We start from the raw sequence: 26,564 nt of genomic DNA on the forward strand, positions 1-26,564 counted from the left end.
TCGTGAAATCTTAGAGCAGATGGGAGAAGAAATTCAACGAGATTGAAAAATAAATATATTGTAGCGTATCGAGTACTTGCTAGACTCGATAAGGATTGTTCCAAGATCAAAAAATCAAAATCGTACAATTCTTTGAATACTACGATAACGAATAAAGTACTAAGTTCGTTACAAGAGGTTCATATCTTATTACTATTGGTATCTCTATTACGGTCTTTTAATAGATTTGTAAAGGATCTACCTTTAGGTATAGAAAATTCTTTTCTTATTCGCGGTATACTCCGCGATACTTTTCTTAGTATATTCTGTAATTATTATTACAATTATTGCACGCATTATTATCACACGATAATAGTTACAGAATATACTAATATTCATGTTCAACTGGAAAAACCTCGAATCCTCTCTATACATAATAAATCATAATAATCAAAAGATGTTAATATTTGTTATCTAAATAATCTGATTCGATAAATTTCATCGATTAGTCTGCCGAGATTTAACAATGACGATGAATTATCTTTATCTTCTTTAGGGATGGAGAGCATGCTACTATGGAGCTGGTATAATCGGACTGATTATAGCTGCTCTTACTTTTACTCTTACCGAACCACAACGAAAAACAATCGGCGAGGAGGAAACGAATACCGATGGAAAGAAAGTGCCAGTTTGGAAAGTAATCCTACAACCGAGGATTATAGTATTATGCTTGGCTGCCAGCATCAGACATTGCGGTAAAAGGCAATACCTCGATGCAAAGGATTGAAAAATGCATTCGAAGGGTATATTAGCGTCTACCAGCCTGGTTTATTCCAGCAAAATTTCTAATGCTCAGAGATTTATTTGTTTATTTACATTCGCCTTTAGTATCGATGGATCGTGTATAGTAAATTTGTTGGTATTTTATATGACTTGCGTTCAAATTTATTTAATTAATTATTTATTTGAATGTCTATACTTCTAATATATGTCTATAAGGAAATATTTGTTTACATTGCTTATTGATATTCGCGAATCTTAATTTTAATCTTAATCATTCGTATTTTACATTCTCTGTGTCTAAATTTACGATATCTATACTACATTTATTTAGTCGTGTTCTTTTTTAATATCGATGAACCGTGCAGAATAAAATCTTTACGTGTTTAGAGTCGTTCGAGCATTGTATGAATTAATATGCAGTTTAAAATATTTCTTGCGTGTTACAAAAGGCGTCGAGTTTTTCAAGATTTCAATTTCCCTCGTTTTGAAACGAAGAGATATACAAAGAAAAATATTAGATCTCCTTCAATCCTATAAATATTATCTTCAAAATACTTCTACAAATTTTTCTTCGTATAAATTAACTCTTAACTACTATCAATGACGAACACAACAATTTAAGATTAGATTACTGGATTTTCGAATTTTTTATTTAATTGAATTTCATTATTAAACTTTATCACGGAGAATGTAAAACAGAAAGTAAAATGGAATACCCTGAATTTTAGTAATCTAACGTATACGATAATATAACGATACGAGTATTTAAGGGTTCAGATTCTTCTCAGATCCTAAAGTCTTTTTCCAAATTAGAGCGAAACTGGCCTTTTAGTAAAAAGAAAAAAGATAAACGACTCTTTTACAATTCGCATTTACAACGATTCGGTTCGCATATCTATACGTTTGAAACATATTTGAAATTATTTAAAAACAATTCTCTTGCTTTCAGGTGGAATGTGCTTCGCTTACAATTGCGACCTCTATTACAGAGATTACTTCCCCGACTACGATTTAGGCTGGTGGCTGTTCGCGGTGACTATAGTGATCGGTAGCATCGGTGTTGTGGTCGGTGGAGTAATTAGCGATAAATTTGTTGCGAAAATGGGTATTAGATCGCGAGTTGCTGTTTTGGCCATCAGCCAAATAATTGCTACACCGTTTGCATTTGGCTCGGTATACTTCAATCCTTTATGGGCTATGATCACCCTTGGCATTTCGTACTTCTTTGGTAAGTAAATTTAAATATGCTTTTTGTAAAGTATACTTTAGATTTGCTGTGCTTCCCAAAGGTACAGGTGCACAAGTCCCTATATACCTGTAAATAGATCTTCGCTGTTATCAGACGCATTGTTCGGCAATTAGTATAACAATTGGTAAAAAGTAAGCTCAGGTTGTGATAAGCTAAATTTAAATATGCTTTTTGTGAAGTATACTTTAGATTTGCTGTGCTTCCCAAAGGTACAGGTGCACAAGTCCCTATATACCTGTAAATAGATCTTCGCTGTTATCAGATACATTGTTCGGCAATTAGTATAACAATTGGTAAAAAGTAAGCTCAGGTTGTGATAAGCTAAATTTAAATATGCTTTTTGTGAAGTATACTTTAGATTTGCTGTGCTTCCCAAAGGTACAAGTGCACAAGTCCCTATATACCTGTAAATAGATCTTCGCTGTTATCAGACGCATTGTTCGGCAATTAGTATAACAATTGGTAAAAAGTAAGCTCATGTTGGGATAAGCTAAATTTAAATATGCTTTTTGTAAAGTATACTTTAGATCTGCTGTGCTTCCCAAAGGTACAGGTGCACAAGTCCCTATATACCTGTAAATAGATCTTCGCTGTTATCAGATACATTGTTCGGCAATTAGTATAACAATTGGTAAAAAGTAAGCTCAGGTTGTGATAAGCTAAATTTAAATATGCTTTTTGTAAAGTATACTTTAGATCTGCTGTGCTTCCCAAAGGTACAGGTGCACAAGTCCCTATATACCTGTAAATAGATCTTCGCTGTTATCAGACGCATTGTTCGGCAATTAGTATAACAATTGGTAAAAAGTAAGCTCAGGTTGTGATAAGCTAAATTTAAATATGCTTTTTGTGAAGTATACTTTAGATTTGCTGTGCTTCCCAAAGGTACAGGTGCACAAGTCCCTATATACCTGTAAATAGATCTTCGCTGTTATCAGATACATTGTTCGGCAATTAGTATAACAATTGGTAAAAAGTAAGCTCAGGTTGGGATAAGCTAAATTTAAATATGCTTTTTGTGAAGTATACTTTAGATTTGCTGTGCTTCCCAAAGGTACAAGTGCACAAGTCCCTATATACCTGTAAATAGATCTTCGCTGTTATCAGATACATTGTTCGGCAATTAGTATAACAATTGGTAAAAAGTAAGCTCAGGTTGGGATAAGCTAGGATAAGTAATTTCGTCAGAAACCCCGAACAGAGCATCCGATAGTAGCGAAGATTACGTATATGTACATAGGCCGCATAACGTGACCAAAGGTTGAGACTCTACTTCGTTGAAAATGAAGCCTTAAGTGGAAAGATTCTGTTCCACATTTTGGACCTATTTTCGCATATACAGAATAATCTGTCACTCGTTGTTCTCTCATACTTAGTTGACGATTAGATGAAAAGCAAAATTTTATTCTATATCTTCGGCTTATCTTCGCACGTAGAATCAATCTCTGATCGGTTGGCCAGATTACGCGGGACACCCTGTATAAGAGCTTTTATACCTCGAGACTACTATCTCGTCCAATGATCTCGATCAACGATGGCATTCGAAAGAATTTTCTTTCTATTTATATTTTTCTCTATATTTACTGTATTTACTAAACGTTCTACGTTTAAATATACTTTTGTATATTGGCAATGTACGTTAATACCGGGTGTTCCATTTACATCGATCCCTGAGAACATTAGCAAAATAATTCATGATATGGGAAAATGTTTCCAGCGAAAGTTAAATGATTTCCATGCTGGACATAATTCTGCGTCATTAATTTTGCCAAATGCACAGATAGAACTCGGTCTTCTTCCCAAACTTTTTCCTATACATGTTAGCGGTGGTCGGTCTTAGTTTCCGAGATATTTGCGAAAAACTGTAGTTACTACTACAACGAATCGTACGTAGAATTGAGAGTTTGCGGCAGCGTATGCGTCTGTGTTAGTTGCCAGCGATTGGATTAAATGAGCCGCTCGATTCTACGTAGGATTCCGTGTAGTAGTAACTATAGTTTTTCGCAAATATCTCGGAAACTAAGACCGAACGGCAGTAACAGTAAGTATAACGTTTCGCAAAAAGTCGAATCCGTAAAAGTGCACTGTCATGTGGCATATGCCAATGTAAATGTATAAAATTCTCTTTTATCTATGAACGATATTCTGGGAAATAATAAAATAAAAAATAGAAGAGAATATATAAATATTTATCAATGAAAAATGATATCTTTCTTATCCGTGAAACGCACTGTCATAAATCTATATCTCTCTAAAAAAATTACAAATTGGTCATTTCGACTACTCTGGTAGTTTTAATGTAGAAAAATAGGGATCAAAACCATACTTTACGAGGAAAACATAAATGGACAGACCGCAGACTCCAGATGGAGTTACAACATGGCCCTCCCCCGGAAAGACACCAAAGACAAACACAGAAAAAAACACAAAAAAATACTGGTGGATACAGAACCCATAACAAAATAAAAGAGAACATTAAACCGACAGAACTCAATTCTGACACCGCATAACACAGGTGTAAAATGTAAATATTGTAAATATTTGTAAATATTTGTAAATAATCCTATTTGACATCCCCCCTTCCCCGCCCCATCCCTCTCATCCCACTCCTCCCCAAAGTTACACAGCACCCAAAAAGCAAACTACCGAAGCGTCCTGTTTTGCGACCAAGTTTTTCAGGACAGAAAAAAAATAAAAAAAAAAAAAGCTCCGCTCCCCAGAGGCTTAAACCCAAAAACCGCATCATACAACAAAAAATGTAAAGCGCCGACACATAATACAGCATGGCTACATCGTACTGTCGCGTATCAGTACCTTTGCCTAACATACCATCACAAAAATTCACGTTTATTCTTTTCTATTCATGTTTATTATTAAAATCTGTATTTTCTGGACTCAATAAACTCCTTTGTAAAAAAAGGTAGTTTTAATGTTAAAATTCAAACTAAGCAAATATATTATCGAGTTAACGCGTACCTTACTTTGATTGCAGCCGAAATGTGGTTTGGAATCGTGTTCGCAGTGGTCGTAGAAATAGTTCCTCTTCACCTCAGGTCAACTACTATTGGTGCCTTTTTGTTCGTGATGAACAATATCGGTGGAAATTTACCAATACTGGTCGAACCAACCAGAATGGCCATCGGATTTCGAGAATCTCTTTATATTTATTATGCCGGTTTCTATGGTATTAGTAAGTATTTCACATTAATATTTAAGTATCGATTTATATGTATCATTTTATTCATTTATAATCAGTTACCTTGTAATCCATTTTTTATCCTTACTTGTATTTTCCAATTTATTCATTTATATCCATATTTTGTATACCGTAAGTTGTAGTTCGTGATACCAATGAAATCAGGCAGACTCTATGGTACAAGATAAAACGAAAGTCAAAAGTAACAAAATTCCTTTAGAGATCTCGTTTTTAACAGGATAGGAGTATGCAGTTGGCAAAAATATATTCTACGTATGAATATAAATAACAAAAGTAGAATAAATGTTTTCTCTTTAATGTCCTATTTTTTGAGAAAATTAAATTTGAAAATACATTGTGAATATTGGAATTTATTGGCATTTTTAATTACTTACGTACAAATACCGATGTTTAAAAAACAGAATTTCCAATACAATTTTATTACTCTGATTTTCACCTTATTTTAAACTATAGAATCTCTTTAATCACAAATTAAGATTTGTATTGTACATGCACATGTACAACGTATATTTTCATGGTTAAGTTTCGAATTATGCGAAATAATATTCTGAACGCGTAGTTGATTAATATTTAATACTTGAATTATTAAATTATTATTGTATATTATTATTAATATTTAGGTTCTATTATGTTCTTCCTAACCATGTTCTTGATGGACGGAGCCAAGAAAGAAGAATCGAAAACGGAAATTAGTAGGAAACCAGAATTTGGATATGACAATAATACCTTCACTAACGACGAAGGACGAGTACCAACTTTAGAACTTCCTCGATTATATCCACCACCACCACATCGATTCGAAAATTCTAGGTTATAGAAGATCATAACTTCGTAAACATCAAAGATTGGTTGTAAATACATAATATCGGGATTGAAATACAAAACTATTTTAAATGTATTCATGTAAGAAGCCACGTTTCACGAAATGTAATGTCGTCTACATCGATCGATTCGTTTTAACGCGTAGATTACAAAAATACCAAAGTTATTCCGCGAAAACCTGTTATTACTGAAATATTTCATTGCGAAAATCTCCATATTGTAATTCGATCTTTTAATGCAGATAATATCGATCTCATTTTAAGCAACGATATATCGTTTAATGCATTAATCGATTTCTAATCGTTATTATCGAGAAAATATAGAAGAAGAAAGGAAATAGCATAACAAGTAGAAAAGCAAAGTATTTTAATTTAAGATTCTCAAGCTTATATAAAACGTTGCGGGTAATTTAGACCGAAAACCGCGGTCCCTACTTTACCCTACTGTCCCACCCTGTCCCATCCAATCGTCCTTCCATTTAAAGAATTGAAAATCATCTTCGTTTCTCGAGAAATATCGTTGAGTTGTATTTATCGAGGTTCACCTTTATGGAAAACATACTTTTATTCACTTCGCCCTTACTGCTCACAATAACTCATATGTATGCTGTATTTGCACTACCGTGTAGAGAAGAATAGATATAAGGATGTAAAAACCAAAGCTCCTCAAGATCCGAAAGGTCAAATGAGGCATCGATAAACAAATGAATAGACAAGCTATGGGAATAATTAATAAAATTATTTATTTTAACTAATAACATTTTTAAGTGTTAAAAATTTGTCATTGTTTATTCTTGCAATAAAATTGTCTTTGTAGGGTAATTTTAATGTTTTTATATACTACGTATCAAAATAAATCGATTAATTAATATATAACATAATGTGTATTTCGCGAAACGTGGCTTTACTAGCAATGTGTCGAACTTCGACTTTCATGACAGCTATTCAAATACGTATGACGTTTTGTTTCTTCTTTCGCCGCGAAAAGTATGACAATAGGATAATTACTTTCTGATCAAATTTAATAATTAAATCGAAATTAGATCTCGACAGGTTAAATTATATAAAATCTTCAATAATCGAAATTAAAATGTCCTCTTGATTAAAAAATTCAATTTTTCATTGATGTTACAAAATTTTGAATTCTATGTCTTTTTAATAAATTTCTAGTTAATTTCCTAGATCCTGTAAATATAATAATAAAATAATGTTCTGTCTAGCACCTTAATTACGGTGAGTATGATAAGGTCAACGGTGAAGTCAACAGAAACGTTATTTGTCCACAACAAAGCAACTTCTGGAAATAATATTAATATACACACGCTACTTAAGATGATTATAACTAAGAATGTCAACAACTTTTGATTGATTAGTTGAAACATAACAATCCATTATAATATGAATGGAAATTTGAATAAATTGTTTAATTCAACAATTACAAGAATATGAATACTTTTATTATTGCAAATTACGCAAAAAATTGCTTATAATCAAATTTAATGAATGACAAATTGCTTAGTTTGACTGAAATAACTCTACCTTATTCAGTAGGGAGATGTAAGTACTTCTACAGTTTATACTTGATAAAAATAATAAGCCAGAAGAATAATTTTTATTTTCCACTGTATTTTAAAAACAGCCTATTGAATATACATACATGTATTTACGCGTCTCGACAGATATATAAAAATACATATTTCGAAAACACACACGTCGCACCAACTGTGTAACACACGATACACAACAAATATACTTATACCAAGATTCATCATCAAATCATTTCTTTTATGTACAGATTATTTAATATAAATAAAAAATTATCCTTTATTTGTAATGTACAAAATAGTTCAGAGAAACTATCCTCGATTACTTCAAGGCTCAAAAAACTTGTCATGAAATATTATTGTTGCGTGTGTTGAAGGTGTGTATATTACATATTTACATATGTACACGTTCACTGGCGAAAATACTTCGAAATTTGAAAACCACAAGGGAAAAACATAGTAAGTCACGCTTTCATTTTGAATTCAATATGCTGTTAACCAAACGCATGTTACCAAACAAATCCATATTTAGCTTGTGGATATTTATGCATTTATATGAAAATAATACAATACAAAATAGACAAAATATGCAGAAATATATAATACATCCAAAGTAAAGCGCTAATCATGATATTTAGTGGATAGAACAATTTTCTATTTAATTTCCATTCCTTCGGTTGAATTCATAAAAATATGATTTGCATAGAAGTCTGCACTCTACACATATTATATACCTAGAACTGTTTATATAGTCAAACTTCGATACCTCGAACTTCTTTAACTTAAAAACCTTCATAAAATAGATAAAAATGGGATCTATAAATAAAAATTTGATTACACCTCGAAGTAACAGGTATATACGTATCTACATCTTATAATGAAATACCGTAACCTAATCAACCTGCATTCACCATGCTCTCCTGGCCCTCGCTCCACCTGCGCACGTCCCACAAATACAACCTATATAAGTTAAACTGCTATTCACTTTTCTAAATTCCAAATAGATAGTCCATCTTTGAAAGATGAATTCCTTTTTCTTCGAGCCTCTACAATTCGAAAAATATTAATCAAAACATTTTTAAACCGTTTTCGCTCGTTAAATTTCTCTTAAATTTCGCGAAAAATAAAATTCGACATAGTCTCCATAGGTCAAAGATTTTAGCTTTTCCCTTGAAATTCGGGTTCCTGAAGTTCGACTGCAAAAGTATTTTTAGTTACTCTATAAGTGACATTCAAATTATGCATTTATAGGAAATTTGAAAATGCAAAATACAGAGAAATAAAATATTCAAAATATAGTATAATTATAGTACTTAAAAGTCAAAACTAATGTCTATCTAGATTCCATTTTCTAAATCGAATTTGCGAAAGTATGAATCATGGACATAAGTGTCCGTAATTTAAAAATCACGATATCAACAAAAATGAATTTGTCATATTTTTCCTATGTGATCTTCGTTTATATCGGTAATAAACACATATATAATTTATTCAAGTGTTGCTTATTGTACATCACTGAATAGTTCTGTAATAACAAAACATGTTACAGTGAACGTTTTATGTGAAGTGTCATTGGATACACAAGAGATGTAAAAAGTGTCTTGTGTACCAACACTTCACCTGACAACTTTGTTATTGTATGTCTGTGAAACGATTCAATCATATGATCTGTGCTATGAGATATAGTAGAGACCACAAGTATTGTACTGGCAATGAGATTTAAAGAGAGAAAATTGGAAAATTCAGAAATGTATAGAATAAACTTAATATGTTATAATATATTATATAATATATTATAAAACAATATACAGAAAACATACAAGATAAAGTACCTATAATAATATTTAGTGAATGCAATAAATGCCCATATTTAAATTCCACCATAAAAATATGAATTTGTGTAAGAATATGATTGGCCAAGAACTTTCTATGTATCTGCGGATTTCTATATAGTAATTAAAACATTCAATTTCAACAATTTCTCCATTCCTGAATGATTTAAATTTTAATTTCATTAGTTAACCGATTCAGGTTAATAAATTCAATGAATAAAAATATAGATTTCTTTGCAATACTATTTTAGGTATCATTAATAGTATGTGATAAGTTTCAATTAGTTATTGTGTTATTTAGTTAATAGCTATGATCTCTGCTATATATGTAGATTGTACATATGATATATATATATATATATATATATATATACATATGTATAATTATGATTGTGAACAGAACAACGCATATAACTCCTGATATTTTACAGATATCATGACGTAAAATGTGGATATCATCACTTGAACAAACATGAGGATCTATATATCTTCTGTACAGCCTCGTTGACAGTATTATTAATTTACTCCTATAAATAACATAATCCAATGTTACATAAACATTAAATACCTTACATATATGTATGTATACGTATATACATACCTAGATAATACTATTGACATCTCATTGAAAAAGTAGTACGAATAATTAGTGGAACAAACATAATGTTATGTCTTACACATATTCATCTCTGTGTATTAAAGGAATCATATATGACTGACAAGTATGATTCTGTGTATGCTGACTAATTCGCACTTTTTATCTTATAACTAGCTTATTATTATTTATAGGCTGGCTACAGGAATTAGGAATTAGTTGTTTGTTATACTGCAGAATGGTTCTTCAGTTTGTTTTCCACCGAATTAAATTATTATGTTCGATTTACCCAAACATTTCACTTTTAGAAAAGTACAATCAGTCACAAAAGTTCTCACACGCCCTAATAACAAAGATGTATATTTAATATAGTATCATTTTTAAATCTAATATATTATTAAGATATATTAAATATATTTTGTTTTTATTAATTTAATAAAGTATTTTTATTCCATATATGAGAATATATAGAACTATAAAATGTAAATGTGAATATAAATCATGTAAATCATATTCATAAATAAGAATGTGATGAAGATGTTTTATTTTAATAAAAACTAGTCTTTTTATAGAGCATACCAAGAATTTTGTAACTGACTGTATATCATTTTCACGCTTAATTGTTTTAATGTGTACTTATGTATACTCATTGGTTTCATTTGCTGAATTTTCACATTGATTCTTCTAAATACTAATTGTGCATGATCTGTATTCATTTATAGATACTCCATCCTAATATTCCTGTCACCAGTTATTTTCTAATTTCAAAAGAAATGTTTATTGATATTGATTACATCTATAGAAAGACTGTATAATTTAATTTCCCTTTCTCAATAGAATAATACACTTCTTTTGTTTTCATTTATAATTGTCTTACAAAATAACTTATAATTATTTTACTAAACTTTCATGATTTATGTACAGAAATAATTTACAGTTATTTATAGTTAACACATAGGGAAATTACAAGCATATTTTACTATTGTAAAGATTTGGTAAGTAGATACAATGTTAAAAACATTTCTCTATTATTTGGCCATTTGCATAGATCTGAATTTAAATTATATTTTACATTTAATTTTACTTTTCATCGAAGGAAAATATTCTCTAAAAAAAAATTTTCTGAAGAGTTAAATACATCTAAGAAGATATTTGTTATTATAAGTAAAATAACATTTATTTTACGATCTTTTTTTTAGAAAAATATTCTCTGATGATCAAAGTATGAATGCAGTTTTTCTTTCTTTCTTGTAATAAATTGTAGACTATAACCATTACCTGGTTCAAACTTCATTTACAACAAAGAGTGTCGAATATATATTTTTATAATTTTTATAGTTTTAGATAATATATTTTTATAATTTTGAGTCAAATGGTTGTAATGACTGCAGTTTATATCTTGTTTAAAAATTGAAGTTATTTCTGCACAGTATATCAACAACCACTGTTCTATCATTAGCACCAATGTTCTATTAAATCAATCATTTTTCAATGTGAGTATGATTTCTTTCTATGAAGAGTGTTTCTTTCAAAGTATTAAAATTGGATATAGATAGACAGAACATTGTTTATTTAAAAAAAAAAACTAAACAGATATCCGTCTTGAAATAAAATCTCTATACGTCTCAATTTCCTTCAAGAGCAATCCTTAATTACAGACTCTTACTTGAGAACTTAATCTCTATACTATTAAAATTTAATATAGTTAGTGTTTTTAATGACATATATATTTTTAAGTATTGAAAATATTCAACTGGTAATGTTTTTAAAGTTCTCTATCAAATTGTAGAAACTAGATAAAAACACAAGCTTTCTCCAGAGATGAACAATCTGTAGTTAAAGATTTCTTTCTTTTCCAACCTATTATTATTATTAAAATATTAGTGGCTCTATTTCTCTAAATCACTCGATTGTTTCTTCAAATCACTCAATATAACCAATTCTACTTGTTCACTCAAAACCTATCAACATCTCATCTAAAACCAACTGAAACACCTGCACACAATTAACTGCGCATTAAGTACTCCACAAAAACCATCTCCAATATAAAAAGAAGCCTATGAACATGATTAAGTCAGGAACATCACGGATCTCAACATTCCTCCGTCGAGGTGCTGGAGATCTGAGTACTGGCTCCGCTAGAGAAGCTACTCCTGCAAGTTTCCACAGCTAGCGCCGTGTCTGGTACTTGGACAAATTGAACCTTTTCCTTGGGCCATCGATTCTTCCCATACATGCAACTGAATATATTATACTTATGATCCATCTCAAAGTGACTGAGATTACTACTGTGTCTCCTCCTCAACACCTTTTTAGCCATTAAGCTTCTATTGTTCTTATAAGATAATTCTCTCCTGAAGCAGAAGAACCTTCTTAACTCGCGTTTCACTCTTTTTGATCTATAGCCGAACAACAGTGGGCTGATATACGCGGCCAAGATCAAGAGGCTGGAGGCCAACACGTCGTATTTATGGGGCAAATGTTGGTCAGTGGATCGAGGTAGATTCTTCATTACCAGTAATATCACGTACGGCGACCAGCAGATCAGACCCATCACGATCACCAGAGCACTTATTCGCGCCGCCCTCGTCTCCTCTCTGTGCCTAAATATAGAACCATTGCTTATCCTGTCCTTTAGAGAGTGTATGTAACTCGAGGTGCTCCTCACGCTCGAAACACGATGCAGGTTGTCGTTCTTGCTTGGCGCTGGGGTTATTGTCACTATTGGTGCTAGCAAACACGAGGACGATTCTGTAACGCTGCTACCGTTAGTCTTTTCAGTCTTGTTACTGTTTTCATATGTATGAGATAGAGAAGCGTCTTTATTCAAGGATGACGATAACCTACGGTTGGGCCTCGTTTCTGAAAAATTCACTGATAATTCAGAGTCTCCTTGACTCAATATTTGGTTCTTCAACTCGACTTCTACTTGCACCAAATGTTCTTCTTTCCGATCGTTGTTAATATCGTTCTGTTTGCTTTCATTATTTTCTTCTTTGATAATTTCAGAGACTTGCAGTGATTCTTGGAATAAATTCGAAGAATAGTTACAGAGAGGTGAGAATTTTTTATCGAAGCATTCAAAGCGAGTTTCTTCCTCAGAATCACTGCTCTCGTCGATAAAACTTCTTGAGATCCAATTATTCACCTGTTTGTGATCTTTTAGATCTCTAGACGATTCTTTCGTCTCTTCGTATCCCGAAGTTTGCAAATCTTGCTTCTGCAAATCCTGACACTTACTCTCTCTGGCATCTTTCTCCATTACCGAATTACAATTGCTTAAATTATCATTAATATAGTTTTCTTCATTTGTAGATTGAGAGACTTCGACTCTCTGTGGACCAACCGTAAAAACAATTCTAGAAGGCTTTTTATCCTCCGCTTCTTCGGGTGGAGAAGATGCATCCATATCTATAGAAGAAGCAAAGGATCGCCTTCTAGACAACTGACCGGTGGGTTGCATAGTCTCGCTGGTCTCGTCAATCGAAGACAAACTCGATATCTTAGGTAACTTTCTAATATCCTCTACAGTATCCGCCTGAAGACGTTGGTTCCTCAAAGGGCCATTCTGCTCTTCGCTAAAGCTTGCTGAAGATAATATAGGCCTAGAGCCACTTCTTCTAGCTCTTTCCGAATTTCTATGTGCAGCCACGTAAATAGTGACATAGATCCAGCAGACGGCAATGAATGGGATGAAATAAGCAAATATGGTATAAACAATGGCATAAATAAAGCCATAAGTGATTGTATCGTCTATAAGCGTATCAAAGATCACAGTAGTATTCTCTATAAGATCTATGTCGTCACTGAGACTAACAGTTTCCACTGTTTCAGGAATTGCACTGGTATTGAGCTCGTTGCTATTGGTTTTGTTCTCCAATACTGTGAGAGTCGATTCTGTGGAGAAACTTACGGAATTTTGTTCTTTGGAGATGCAGAAAAGCCAAAGACTTTGAGGATTTGAGTTGAAGAAAGCGAGAAAGCCGAAAACTATGGAGATCATCCAGGTGGAGAGGATTAGAATGCCGCATTTCAGTTTGTCCACACGAGCACGGTAACGTAGAGGATCCATCACGGCAAAGTATTGATCCACAGCGATTAACAGGACCGAGAAGACCGAAGATGTTGTTACTACCGCCATTGCTCCCTCTGACATTGAACAAATATTCAGTACAGGTGCAGAGTCGAGTATGGAGGAGTTGGAAGACGTTGAAATAGCGTCCATTATTAGTAGGGGGTTCATGATGGCACAGACCAACAGGTTTGACACGGTTAGGTTCATGACAAACCTGGAAACAGAAACAATGTGTTCCTTGTCACCTAATAATATCGCAATACATCCAATTCTGTTTTTATATAGATCTTGACGTGATATGGTGTAATTAAGAAATATGTATTTTTCTTTTTGCATGATTATCTGCAGTCTAATAATATAATATGCTATTACGATATAATATAACACGGTTCTGTCATATTAGTACGATAATAAAACGAAGAATAACCTGTTGGAAATGGTCCGTAGCGACGGACGTACGAGGAATGCCATTAGAAGTATGACATTGAGTAAGAAACAGCCAATAAAGGCGAAACTCCAGACCACTATCGCATGATTATTCCACCATCCCTCTAGATCTCCTAGATCTGAAATCGATCCTTCTCCGACGATGTCTGGCGAATCTCCAACCATTCATGTATAATAAATGTGACGCAATCCTGAAACGAAAGAAACGAAATTTATCAATGATTTTACAAACGAGTTTCGTAAAGTTTCGTTATTCTACGTTATTAATAAACAGCGGATATTTATGCAAATTCACATTGTTATGAACATAGTTAAGAAGATGAAACCTAGGTAATAAAAGGTTTTGTTTCGGTCTTTGATTTTTGAAAATTACCCTGTGAATTCTTTATTATTATAAATGTAATAATATATATTTATCATTGTACATATTCGAAACATAGGAATAATCTAGCACAAGGTACGGTCTACCCGTGCTAGATTGCATGGATATTTTCACAGAATGCGCATACGGGAAAATCCGTTAAGTCTAAATATACTCTGATGGTAACACTGTGCCGCAATATGTATGTATATTGAGAGATTACGCGCCATAATTTCAAGAAAAATTGCCCTATTTCGCCAGTTCATTCAATTCCAGTTCTTATTCATTGTTCCAGCCGTTCCTCTCGTTCAGCTATCAGCAGTCAAGATGCAGTTATTTTCGTTCGAAATACACTGTGACTTCGATCATTTTAAAATGTTTGATTAATCTACCAGACGTTTATGAGAGAAGTTAAACAGACTGTTACCCGCATAGATCAACAAGTTTAATAAAGAAACCCATCGTTCAAACTCGAGCTTGATTTCTGCTTTTGCAGTAAATGCAAACCTTGCTTATGTTTTGGAAACTCCACCGAATATCTACAGTGACTCACGCGTGTATTCAAACACCTGCCATAGATTATTTGTTAGATATATATATATATATATGTAGAATTCGCTGTAGCGGTACCGGCAGTTTTTTTGCGAATATCTCGGAAACCAAGGTCGATGCATCGGTTACACGTATGAGAAAAAGTTGCCTAAAATGTTAATTTCTACAACGTATTCAAAAATTATCGAAATCGGTCAGGTGGACGAGATACCGATAATTACCATAAATATCTGTTAGGTCGATAGAAGAACTCTTTATTTACTCGCGCGATAGTTTATAAATCTTTTTCGAAACACCACAAATTATCTACGACGCGCTAAGATATATTATGCGTAATCTTCATGTATGGCATTTATCATTCGGTGTTCGGATCTCGTGTTAAGTTTCTCTTAATCTCTGACACTCGGTAATTCGACACGCGGTGATTCATAGATATCCTGTTACGCGTTTGAAAATGAGAATTAATAGCAAAAAGCGCTGCGCTTTTTACGATTCCTTTGTCTGGAACTAAGGAGCGCGAACTTTTATTGTCCGTGGTCGATGGTTAGACACGTCATTACGAGAAAGAAATTTTGTATAAATACAAGGAATTCGAACAAAGGCGTGATAAAAATAAAAGACATAACGAATTAAATTACCAAGAAAAATTAATGTTTCCGTTAATTCTTCGTAACACTAATTATTTGATTAACTAGCTACAAACTCGACTGTATTTAATTTTTTAATTATTCAAAATATTGCATTTTCAATGAAAACCAATAATTATATCGTTGCATCGTAAATCTACAAGTACACCTATAAACAACAAATACAACGTACACACACGTATACATAGTATATATAGGAGTTTCACGATTTTCGGAGAATGAATTAAGATCTTGGGGGTAAATTACGCAGTAATTCATTAGTAAATTATATTGAACGATAAGCTTAAGTAAAATGCTGTATCATTTATGGAGTTTTTTCCTAGGATACATGATATGTAATTACCATGTGATGTAAATCTTGCATTATTTATCGTCATAGCAATTATACGATCATTCGATAAAGTTAAAATGCAGTAATTAAGGATACCAGAAATGTAGATGTCCATGTGAAAAGTTAGAATTAATAATAACAATAACAATAATAACCGTAACTCTAAGTTAAACATAATTAATGAAAAGTAACTTGAACGAAGTTAGGTTATTCAAATTTAACATGTCTAACTTCATTTTATATCTTTTCCGTGACAGAGATTAATAAGAAAATTCAACGAAATTAAAAATTACAATATCAAGTAATTCAATGCCAAGGTGTTATGGTGTCCAATGATTCTTTTATTTATCGTGGGACCGTACATCCCGATATACGTCTCAAATGACGTCTCAACGACGTCAGACGAATTATGGTAAAAGTTGCTTTGAAATCTATCTTTTACACACCGGTTAAGTTAAATCGAGGCGAGATCGAGATACGAGGGAAAAAAGTCGAAAACTGCAACGGACCAGGGATCGTATTTATTTCGAGGAAAAAACCTGGATGTTCACCTATCGACAGCAAGTTGTGAGAATGAATCGCAGCTCGTGACGCAGATGCGGGGTGACTTTAGTATTTTGCTCGCAAAATGCATTAACATATCAGCAAACAGCTTGCTCGAAACGCAAGAAACAAAAGAAAGGTTAAGACGTCTTAAGTTTTGGCGGTAAAAATAAATATACGCGGTTGAAGCAGCGTCTATATCGCTTGACGTCATAGGCAAGGTTTTTTAATACATTTTAAAATATGTAATTGGCTTGCTAGTTTTCTCGTTGCTATTACGCGCTTATTGCAATTCTCTCTCGTTAACCGCGAGATTTACAGAGAAGCGAGTCTTAATAAAGAAACAGTTACGCGTGTAAGTCCGACTAAATAAATTTCGAAAAATTTGGCTTCCGTAATATGAGATAACAGACTTTGAAATTTTTATGTTAATTGTAAACTAAATTAAATTGAATTTGGTATAAGGACGTTCTCTGTTTCTGTAATACAGAATTTTAATATACATTGGATGAATACGTATAGAATTATACAAAAATGTATAGAATTTTATACAAATGTTGATGAAGATACAATTCAAACAAAAAGTTGTTGCTACAATTGAGAATCGGAGATCGTCTTGCAAAAATCTTTGATAAATTTAACAAAACAATAAAATTAAAAAAACTGCTGTAACAATTTCCTTGTTCTAAAAAAAAACACCTTTCTTTGAATAAGAAATCCTAGAAATTAGCCAGTTTTTATATTTCTACGCTCAAGGATTGAAAAATCGCATTGCATTGCAAGAATACGAGGCCACTGCGAAACAATCTTTTTACTTCTGCAACTTGTACGAGTTACGTGGTTGAAATAAAACTATTTTTCTCATCAAAAACAAAAGAACACGTGCAAAAGGTGCCACACACTTTTTAAATTGTCATTAAAAATACATATCGATTGTCCATTTCCTGAGAAATCATAATTTCCCGTATTTATCAGCTTTCAACCACAGTCACAAGACAGTAATTAAATATAAAAAATAAGCAGGAACGAAATTTAATTATGGTTTGAAGCGGAAACCACGATTTCTCTAGAGAAATTTCTAGGCTATGGAAACTTTTTCCGATAAGAAGTAAACTCGCGATATCCTTCTCTCCCTTGTAACGGTGATTTTGTTGTAAAAATAATTTTGAAAGCTGCAGGGCCAAAATATTCGCACTTACTACTGACGGTGTTTCATATTTTTACATCGTTTTGTATAATTTATGAGAGATTTCTTCCTATTTTTCAAATTCACCTACGTAATAAATAAATATTTTCAATTTTCAAAAATTTGATTTTCGCGTAATTACAATTATCAATTATTAAAAGAAGATTAAAAATACCATGGTATTAGCAATACCAAATCAGACACGCTTCTTACAAAAATTCAGTTAACAACTTCGTTCGGTTATTTGAAAAAAAAAAAAAAAAAAAAGAAACTGGTGTATTAAAAAAAAGGGACGAACCGAAAGTTGCTCAATTTGTCAAGGAAAATATGCTGGAACGCGTAACGGAAGATTATTTTTCGCTGCTTCCGACGCGACGTTCCAAACATCATAATTCAACGATGAGTAGTTACGGGTTATTTGCATGTTGCGAGATACCTAAGATCAAAGATCTCGAAAAATGAATAGCTTCCACTAACGATATTTTGTTCTTTCTTTACAGCCTACCACCGGTCATTTGTTCGTTTTCCTACACCTTTCCATCATCTTGTGACGTACGTATGTATTACGGACGCAGTCCGCAGGGTATCTACGTATACAGAGTCGGCGTTACATACCGTTGCCTGGCAAAGTCCAAAGAAATGCTGGAACAGCGAACATGCCAACATGCTGCAATATCAAACAGTAGGGGTACAGCGAGCGGCGTCTTTCATCGTACTCGATGCCTCGTCCCTTTAAATTGGTCGTACGAACAAACGGGATGTTCGAATTGGTTAAATTCGATATCTTCGATTCACCTAACCCCTAATAATTAGCGATGTGTTTGTTTGCGTTATTCTCTGTAATGGCCGGATGCTCGCGATTACGTACAGTTTCCTTACCCTTAGTATTGAATCCCCGCATAGTCTTACGAATGATTCGATCATAGTCTTATTACCGTAAATTGATGCAGTTCGTGGGTGCGTTCCTCTTGAACGAGCGTTTTCAAAGCATCGAAAAAGCGGTAAAGCGCGACAGACCGCGTTTCGTCGTCAGCGGAATTTTCAATTCGCATCGTCGTTACGTACGAAACTACAACGATACTAGTTATTTAAACAGGAAAGCGTGAAGCTAGGTGACCTTCTACAAGTACATTCCATCGTTTTATATGGCTTCGATACGTAAATAGATATTACCTTCTAGCCGACCCTCGTATATAATTATGAGAAGTATATGGTCTTATCCAATAATAAGTTTGATCGGAGATTAGTTTTATTAATAGACAGAATAACGAATATATTTTAATTGCATGACTGTCGCGAAACGTATTTTAGTTTCTGTTCGATGTTTGTCACTGTAAAACGTTTCTTCCGTTATTGCGTATTTCCTTAAGAAGCGTTTCGTTTCTATCCTTATTTTTCAAATTATGTCATCGCGAGGCCGATAGCAATTTCCTCGTCGCGTTAGACAGGATGCTACGGTATATGCTGAACTTGCTTCTATCGCTATATAGCGTTAGCGAGATTGACCAGAGGAAATTATCGTCGCACGAAGCAATTTCGTATCGCACACGCGATTCACGTGCAGCGTTCTTTGGCTCGCGTGACAGACCGTTGAAAACGGTCGTCAACGACGTTTAACGTTTAGTGTGACATCTGCTTCGAATCCGCGTTGGTCGTTGTTGCGCATGCGCATCGATCTACGCTACGAGTTTCAAACGCTTCTTAAAGCTTCGTTCAAAATGGTCAAGTTATCTGAATTTAAGCGATTTAAGGCCCGATGCGGACGAGTGATTTTTCTCTGGGCGATATCGCTGCGATTATAATATGTCTGTCCTCGGTGTTTTTAAACTAGGAAAACAAACGAAGACATATAGCTGCAGCGATATTACGCAGGCAAAAATAGCTCACCTGTATCGGGTACTAAATTTCAATAACTTGAAACCTCTTCATCACCGTGGAATTGTCATTCACTTTACTCGGATGTTACGTAAAATTGTATTAACGAAAAATGATAGTTTTTTCGAGTTTCTACTCTCGTTAATTAAATCACTAGATTTGTGTAATAATTAGGCTGTGGATATTTTTGCAAATTTATATTTTGATTGACACGATCAAAGAGATGGAACCAATATAGAAATGTGGGTCATCCATTAAATAAAATAACGCGAGTGTTATATTTCGAATATTTTACATACAGGGTGGTTGGTAACTGGTGGTAACCACGCGAAAAAAGAAGTCGAAAATATAGAATAACAATTTTTTTTTTATCTTTCCATCGAGACAACGATTTCCAGTGAGATCCGTTATAACGTACCGCACGCGTACCGAGCGAAAATTCAAAGTCGATTTTTTCGAAAACAAAGCCTCGAACGAAAAATTTTTATTCTACATTTTCAACTTCTTTTTTCGCGTAGAATCACCCCCTTTCCGCTTGTACCACCAGTTACCAACCACCCTGTATATTTTCAAATTTTCTATAAATGCAAAATTTGTCGTCTTACTTGGTTTAAAATATGCTTTTGAACTTTCAAATGAAACCAAGGTTTCTTCGGTTGTTCCCTGACTCGAAAGAAGCAGTAATTGCTACGTTACGTTGCGTTATTTTCAATTTTCCACTTATCGATATCGTACCGACCTAAACCAGCTTAGTTAATCGGCCAAGTTTCAAGCAACTTAGTAAACTGAGTCGACCGACTGATTACTTAATTTTTTCAGTAACAAACCGTGTGAAATAACGATATAACGACAGTGTAAAACGTACGTACTGAATATTTTAACGATTGATCATCTTTATAATATTCACGTAGAAACCTCCCTTGTCGATCGTGCCACGATTACCGACACACCCTGCATTTTCTTATTCACTCGCATACACAATCTCTTTCCGTTTTACTCTCTATTGGATAGCCTTTCAAAATTAGGTTACTCAAATTTAAATGGCTCGAACTCGAGTATATCTTGACTAATGTGAACGAAGCTTAACCTCGACTCTCTGCTGCAGCTTTTCAGCTATATTTAGAGGTACGGTTGTAGCTTTTGCTCGGCAGTGGTAATAAAAGCGATCGTGACGGGTGATTTACCGGCGCTAATCTTACAGCTTATGCGCACGCGTCCCAAACGAACAAGCACTCGCAAATTTGATGGAACCGTGGCACCTCTTCTTTCGTTATAAAACGAATTCTCAAATGAATTTTACCGACGCGAAGTCACGTATTTCGTGCGGCCGTGAATAACGAGTTTCGAAATATTTATAGTCTGCAGATATGTAGCCTGGTTTTATGATATCTAAGGTATGAAGACGTTGTCCGTGAAGCTTTTCAAATTCACGAGTCTAATTATATTAGATACGGACATCGTGCGTGGTTATTAGCGATCAACGAGTAGATAACGGACGTTCGTTTAAGGCAATTCAAAGGTATCTGACTGACGATCGTTTGACAATTACAAATATCCCAAGTTGGTGGATCAGATTTAAAGATTAATTATTTGTCGTTTGCGGTGAAAATTTGCAGAGATTAGATCTTTGTGGAAAAATTCATCGTTGTCTCTTAACGTGTACAGAATTTTTTCCTTACATTTGTAGGAAATTCCGTGAATACAAAAATGCATAGAATAGGCACAATGCTCGTGGTACTTGGTTTTATTTTATTATACAGGGTGGTTGGTAACTGGTGGTATAGGCGATTCTACGCGAAAAAAGAAGTCGAAAATATAGAATAAAAATTTTTTTTTTATTTTTCCATCGAGACAACGATCTACAGTGAGATCCGTTATAACGAGACGCGATAAAGTGCACGCGTACCGAGCGAAAATTCAAAGTCGATTTTCTCGAAAACAAAGCCTCGAACGAAAAATTGTTATTCTATATTTTCGACTTCTTTTTTCGCGTAGAATCACCCCCTTCCGCTTGTACCACCAATTACCAATGACCCTGTATATTTCTTTCGGTTACTTCACTCGCGTAATAAATATAAAAATTGCACGATACTGATAAATACTTATTTAGAAATTAATAATCACATAGAACTCTTTTTATTCGATCAATCATACGTGTTCGACTCTACAAGGTCTCAAGTATGACAAATAAATGAAAAAAAAAGTATGTGGAATGCGATAAGAAGATAATTAAGCGTAGAATAGAAAGATAATTAAAAGATTAATTTAAATTCATTACAGTCTATAATATAGCTGGATGCAGATGGAGTTTGCGGGTATGCAGAGATTTAGAGACACGTGTGCTCTTAAGCGTGACTTGCAGATAGTCTCGAGATTACTTTATGGCTACACGTGTGAACTAAGGACCAATAAAAATAAACAAGAAACTATGTTTCTTCTTAGACTTTGTTGAAAGAATCGTTCAGTCATAAATGTTTATATTTATCGTAGTAAAATTTGGAATTTAGTGTCAAATTGATTTATGATCGTGAGTGTATAGATAAGGAAATATTTACTCGTAAATTCAACTATTAACTGTATTACGAAAGGTTCTATATTCTACAGATAGACGAGATAGGATATATAAATTGAAAGATAGAAATAATAACAACTGAGAATTAAGAGATAATTACAAAAAAAAAAAAAAACAAACAAACAAACAGCCAAGACCAAAGTCAGTATTTCGTAATTTTTACGTGCATTTCCACATGGCTTTTAAATTTCACCAAAATAATCACGATAGTCGGATCGCGTCGAAGTGCTGATGAAATTTTTAAACGTTTCGTACAATGCACAGAATATATGGGCATAAAAAGTTTCTGTGTCGGTATTGCGTGAATTTTATCATCATAAATCATATCTCTTTCCTAGTTAGAAGTAAAAAAAAAAAAAGAACGAGTTAATAGTGTTGACGATCTTCGCATGATTTGAATTCTTTCTTTTAATTGAGATTATGAAAGTTACTGATAGATGTATACCTGTTGCCTCTGTTTAACAACTGCAAATATTAACTTGTGTATTTTGAAATTCCTTCGAATGGCTGGAGACAATGGACACAAACAGTCTTGAATTTTCCCGAGACAAAAAGATGAAAATCATAATATTCAATCGGACATTCGTTGAAAATCCAAATCGAACAGACTAATTTTTCATTGTTTATTTCTTGCAAATTTATTCTCTTCCTCCTCCTATCTCCTCTATCAAACAACAGCATAGAACCGATCAAATTCTATTTTACGTAAAAAATAGTTTTTTTTTCTCGTAGAGTTATATGGAAGTAATATACATATATAACTTTTATATTACAAATATTTGTAATTGATTAAACCTCGTCTTTTATCAGAAAACCATTTTTCATTTTGTAAAGTTCTGTAGAATCAATGTATTTATAAAAGTTGTACAAGTTCGATAAAATATATACTTTTTTATTATTTTCTACTATTTCATTTAATAGTTATTCATTTAATCATTTTGTTCAATTATTATTATACAATTAAATAAATCCAACTAACTAAAAGTAAAAAGCTAAGGAAGATACTATTAGAAAATGTAATGGAACGTTAGAATTAATATAGAATAGGTGAATATACGTATACAGGGTGTTTGGTAACTGGTGGTACAAGCGGAAAGAGGGTGATTCTACGCGAAAAAAGAAGTCGAAAATATAGAATAAAAATTGTTCGTTCGAGGCTTTGTTTTCGAGAAAATCCACTTTGAATTTTCGCTCGGTACGCGTGCGGTACGTTATAACTTATCTCACTGTAGATCGTTGTCTCGATGGAAAACTTAAAAAAAATTAAAAAAAAATTTTTATTCTACATTTTCGACTTCTTTTTTCGCGTAGAATCACCCCCTTTCCGCTTGTACCACCAGTTACCAACCACCTTGTATATGTTCCCAGTACGATACAGTTCTATTATGTCTGTGTAGATACTTATATGAATGTTGGAAACCACGTTATATATTTTTAAAACTTACATAATCTCTATCGTTACAACTTTTGCATTTCTTATTCTATCAAAGACTAAAGTCTAGATTATTAAACAAGATTTGCTGGCTTCCATTTCATTATATAACGTCGCATATCTCTTTTTTCTACTTGTCTACCTTATCTTACATTGAAACTACTCGGGCATATGACAAAATATTCTTTACTATTGTCATCCTTTGTAATACACTAATACTAAAATTCACTAACATTAAGCGTTTAGATAGCTGATTGTATCATAGTTTGAGCTATAAGAATTGCAAGTTGAGAAACGGAAAGAATATTTTAGTCGTGTTATTTACAAAATGTAAACAAACTTTCACGACATACGTAAGTTGATATGTAGTAATAGTTCGGTTTGTTACTGTATATACACGGAAGTTATAAACCGGAAGTCATCCTAACCTATCGGACGAATATCGCGTGTAGTACACAAATAAAAAGTAAGTAAATAAGTAGATAAATATATAAGTAAATAAATACGATAGGAATCTTGAATACTGTGAATACATTTACAAAGCAGGCTCAGACAGAAAAAGAATGGTATTCTCCTTCTTCAAAAAAAAGCATCTATGTGTCATTAAATAAATAAAAATGGCGGTTTAATTGATAGACTAAACTCCGGTCTACGCTTTAATCGCTAAAGGGTCTCAAGGTGAACTTTATATTATTAAAACGGGATACTGTAATATATTTCCTTCTGTTACTTTTTTTATATTACTTTTATATATATTACTTTCTTTTTTAAGTATCCTGCAGTGATCTAGGTCATAAAAGTAAGAAAGGTCGGGAACACGCAATGAAATGAGGTTAGAAAAATATCACGTTGCCTCTAACCGTTCTCTGTAACAGATCTTCTCAGTTTTGACCTTCGACTGTGACACCATAACATCAAGTTTTATGCTCTGATAGTTCCAAAAGTATCTTTCATTGGATACACTACTGGCTTTTAATCGTTACTGGTTACAGTTAACTTCGGTTCCCACGAAATACATAGGAGTGCGAAATGGCAATTGCACAACGATACGCTACAAGATTATCTTGTTTTGGTATATGTTTGCGACAGGAAATGATCTTGTAACAGAGGTCGTTAAGCGCGGCCTAACGTCGATTGAAACACTAGAATGGGGGGCATAATATTTTGCTCGAAAGAATGATATTAACGCTAGAATCAATGTTTCTTAATATTGGCATACATTTCGCTTTTAATATTTGTGACTATATCTAATATTCAATAATTATCTGTGATAATCAACTAGGTGATATTTAATAACATATGCATATTTCGTATTTACGTTGTTTACATGTTTTTTATTTGTTTCTGTATATTATTCCTTATGTCTTATATTTATTCTGATAATTTTCCCGTTCACAAAATTGGTATTAATATTGGGAGCTATTTTCCTTAACGTCTTTTTTTCAAATTCGTAAGGAGAGAACAGAGGAGGTCGAAAGTTTTACGTTCGATAAAAGCGGAAGTACTAGGAACCACGTAGTCAACTTAGGCTAAAAAAAGCTAGGTTAGCGGCAAGGCAGATACGAGATTTGAGGAAGAAAGTATTCGGGAATAATTTTAAGATAAATATGTGGTTGTATGAATTATAGAATTGACCCATCAGGGTGGAAGGAACGAGAAATGCTGCAAATAGTAAAAGTAAGATATATAAATCACTTGATACACAGGGATTTGACAGATGGACATCTAATTACATAAGGTGATCTGTTCAGTGAATGAACGTCTCCCAGTGAATGAACGTTACTCATATCGTACGAAAAATTAACACCTATCGTGCTCTCTTCTCTTTGAAATTTACACAGCGCACAGTGTCCAGAGGAAACCCACAGATGTTTCGCAAAAGCGTCCTTCATTTACAATCTGTACCGCACTGCGTTCCATTTGTTTAACCGTAGTCCTCGTGGCGTCCCACGGGTCGAAGGTAAAGCCTGGTCTACGCTGGATTCGACAGGGACAGTCCGCTTGGCGACAGTCACGTTTTTATAAAGATAGATTACAACGATCCGTGTGTTTCGTCTCCAACACATCCTCGACTCATCAACACACAGGTATACCCGAGTACTTGTCACAGTGCTAGTGGACAAACGACACAGGCAGTTTTGTGGACTATCGGCGAACAATGTATATAGATGATACATCAGTGTACATCAGATATGTAAGTGTTGTGTCGCTTTATGCCTACAATTTATATTTTGAGGTGATTTTAGTGGTCCTACGATAAATTTGTTCTTATAATTACACCGTTTAGATCGAAAGACACTGTATAAATAACGGATTTTCAAGAATTTGCCGATTTTGTTAGGTTAGATTTTCATGCATCGAATGGGGTTAGGTTGAGATTAGGTTACACAACGATGTAAGAAAGGATCGTTGAATAAAATTTAATTTTGGAAAATGGGTCGAGACGCGACAAAAAGATTGAGAACGTCGCTTTTTTAGAAACTGTCGTCCTGCTTGAAAAACTTAAAAATTAGTACAACTTGT

The 26,564-nt window shown here is 33.4% G+C and overlaps 2 protein-coding genes and 1 long non-coding RNA gene across 3 annotated transcripts in view; 2 read left to right on the top strand and 1 right to left on the bottom strand.

Annotated features, from left to right (window-relative positions):
• The window catches only part of LOC126867767 (D-galactonate transporter), a 31,268-nt gene extending 24,076 nt beyond the window's left edge, over positions 1–7,192 (top strand). Inside the window, exons 7-10 of the mRNA XM_050622653.1 lie at positions 536–734; positions 1,712–1,990; positions 5,004–5,201; positions 5,849–7,192. Of these exons, the coding sequence (XP_050478610.1) occupies positions 536–734; positions 1,712–1,990; positions 5,004–5,201; positions 5,849–6,045 (873 nt within the window). The 3' untranslated portion in view covers positions 6,046–7,192. The remainder of the gene's footprint in view (positions 1–535; positions 735–1,711; positions 1,991–5,003; positions 5,202–5,848) is intronic.
• A 463-nt stretch (positions 7,193–7,655) lies between these two features.
• Positions 7,656–26,564, bottom strand: part of LOC126867764 (uncharacterized) — a 40,339-nt gene continuing 21,430 nt past the window's right edge. Inside the window, exons 2-3 of the mRNA XM_050622649.1 lie at positions 14,523–14,733; positions 7,656–14,309 (exon numbers count right to left, since the gene is read on the bottom strand). Of these exons, the coding sequence (XP_050478606.1) occupies positions 12,113–14,309; positions 14,523–14,707 (2,382 nt within the window). The 5' untranslated portion in view covers positions 14,708–14,733 and the 3' untranslated portion in view covers positions 7,656–12,112. The remainder of the gene's footprint in view (positions 14,310–14,522; positions 14,734–26,564) is intronic.
• Positions 14,736–15,745, top strand: LOC126867771 (uncharacterized). The gene is made up of 3 exons (XR_007690413.1): positions 14,736–14,872; positions 14,983–15,105; positions 15,199–15,745. It is a non-coding gene; the product is annotated as an uncharacterized LOC126867771 (long non-coding RNA).

Source organism: Bombus huntii, chromosome 7, assembly GCF_024542735.1.
Source record: "Bombus huntii isolate Logan2020A chromosome 7, iyBomHunt1.1, whole genome shotgun sequence".
Lineage (NCBI taxonomy): Eukaryota > Metazoa > Arthropoda > Insecta > Hymenoptera > Apidae > Bombus > Bombus huntii.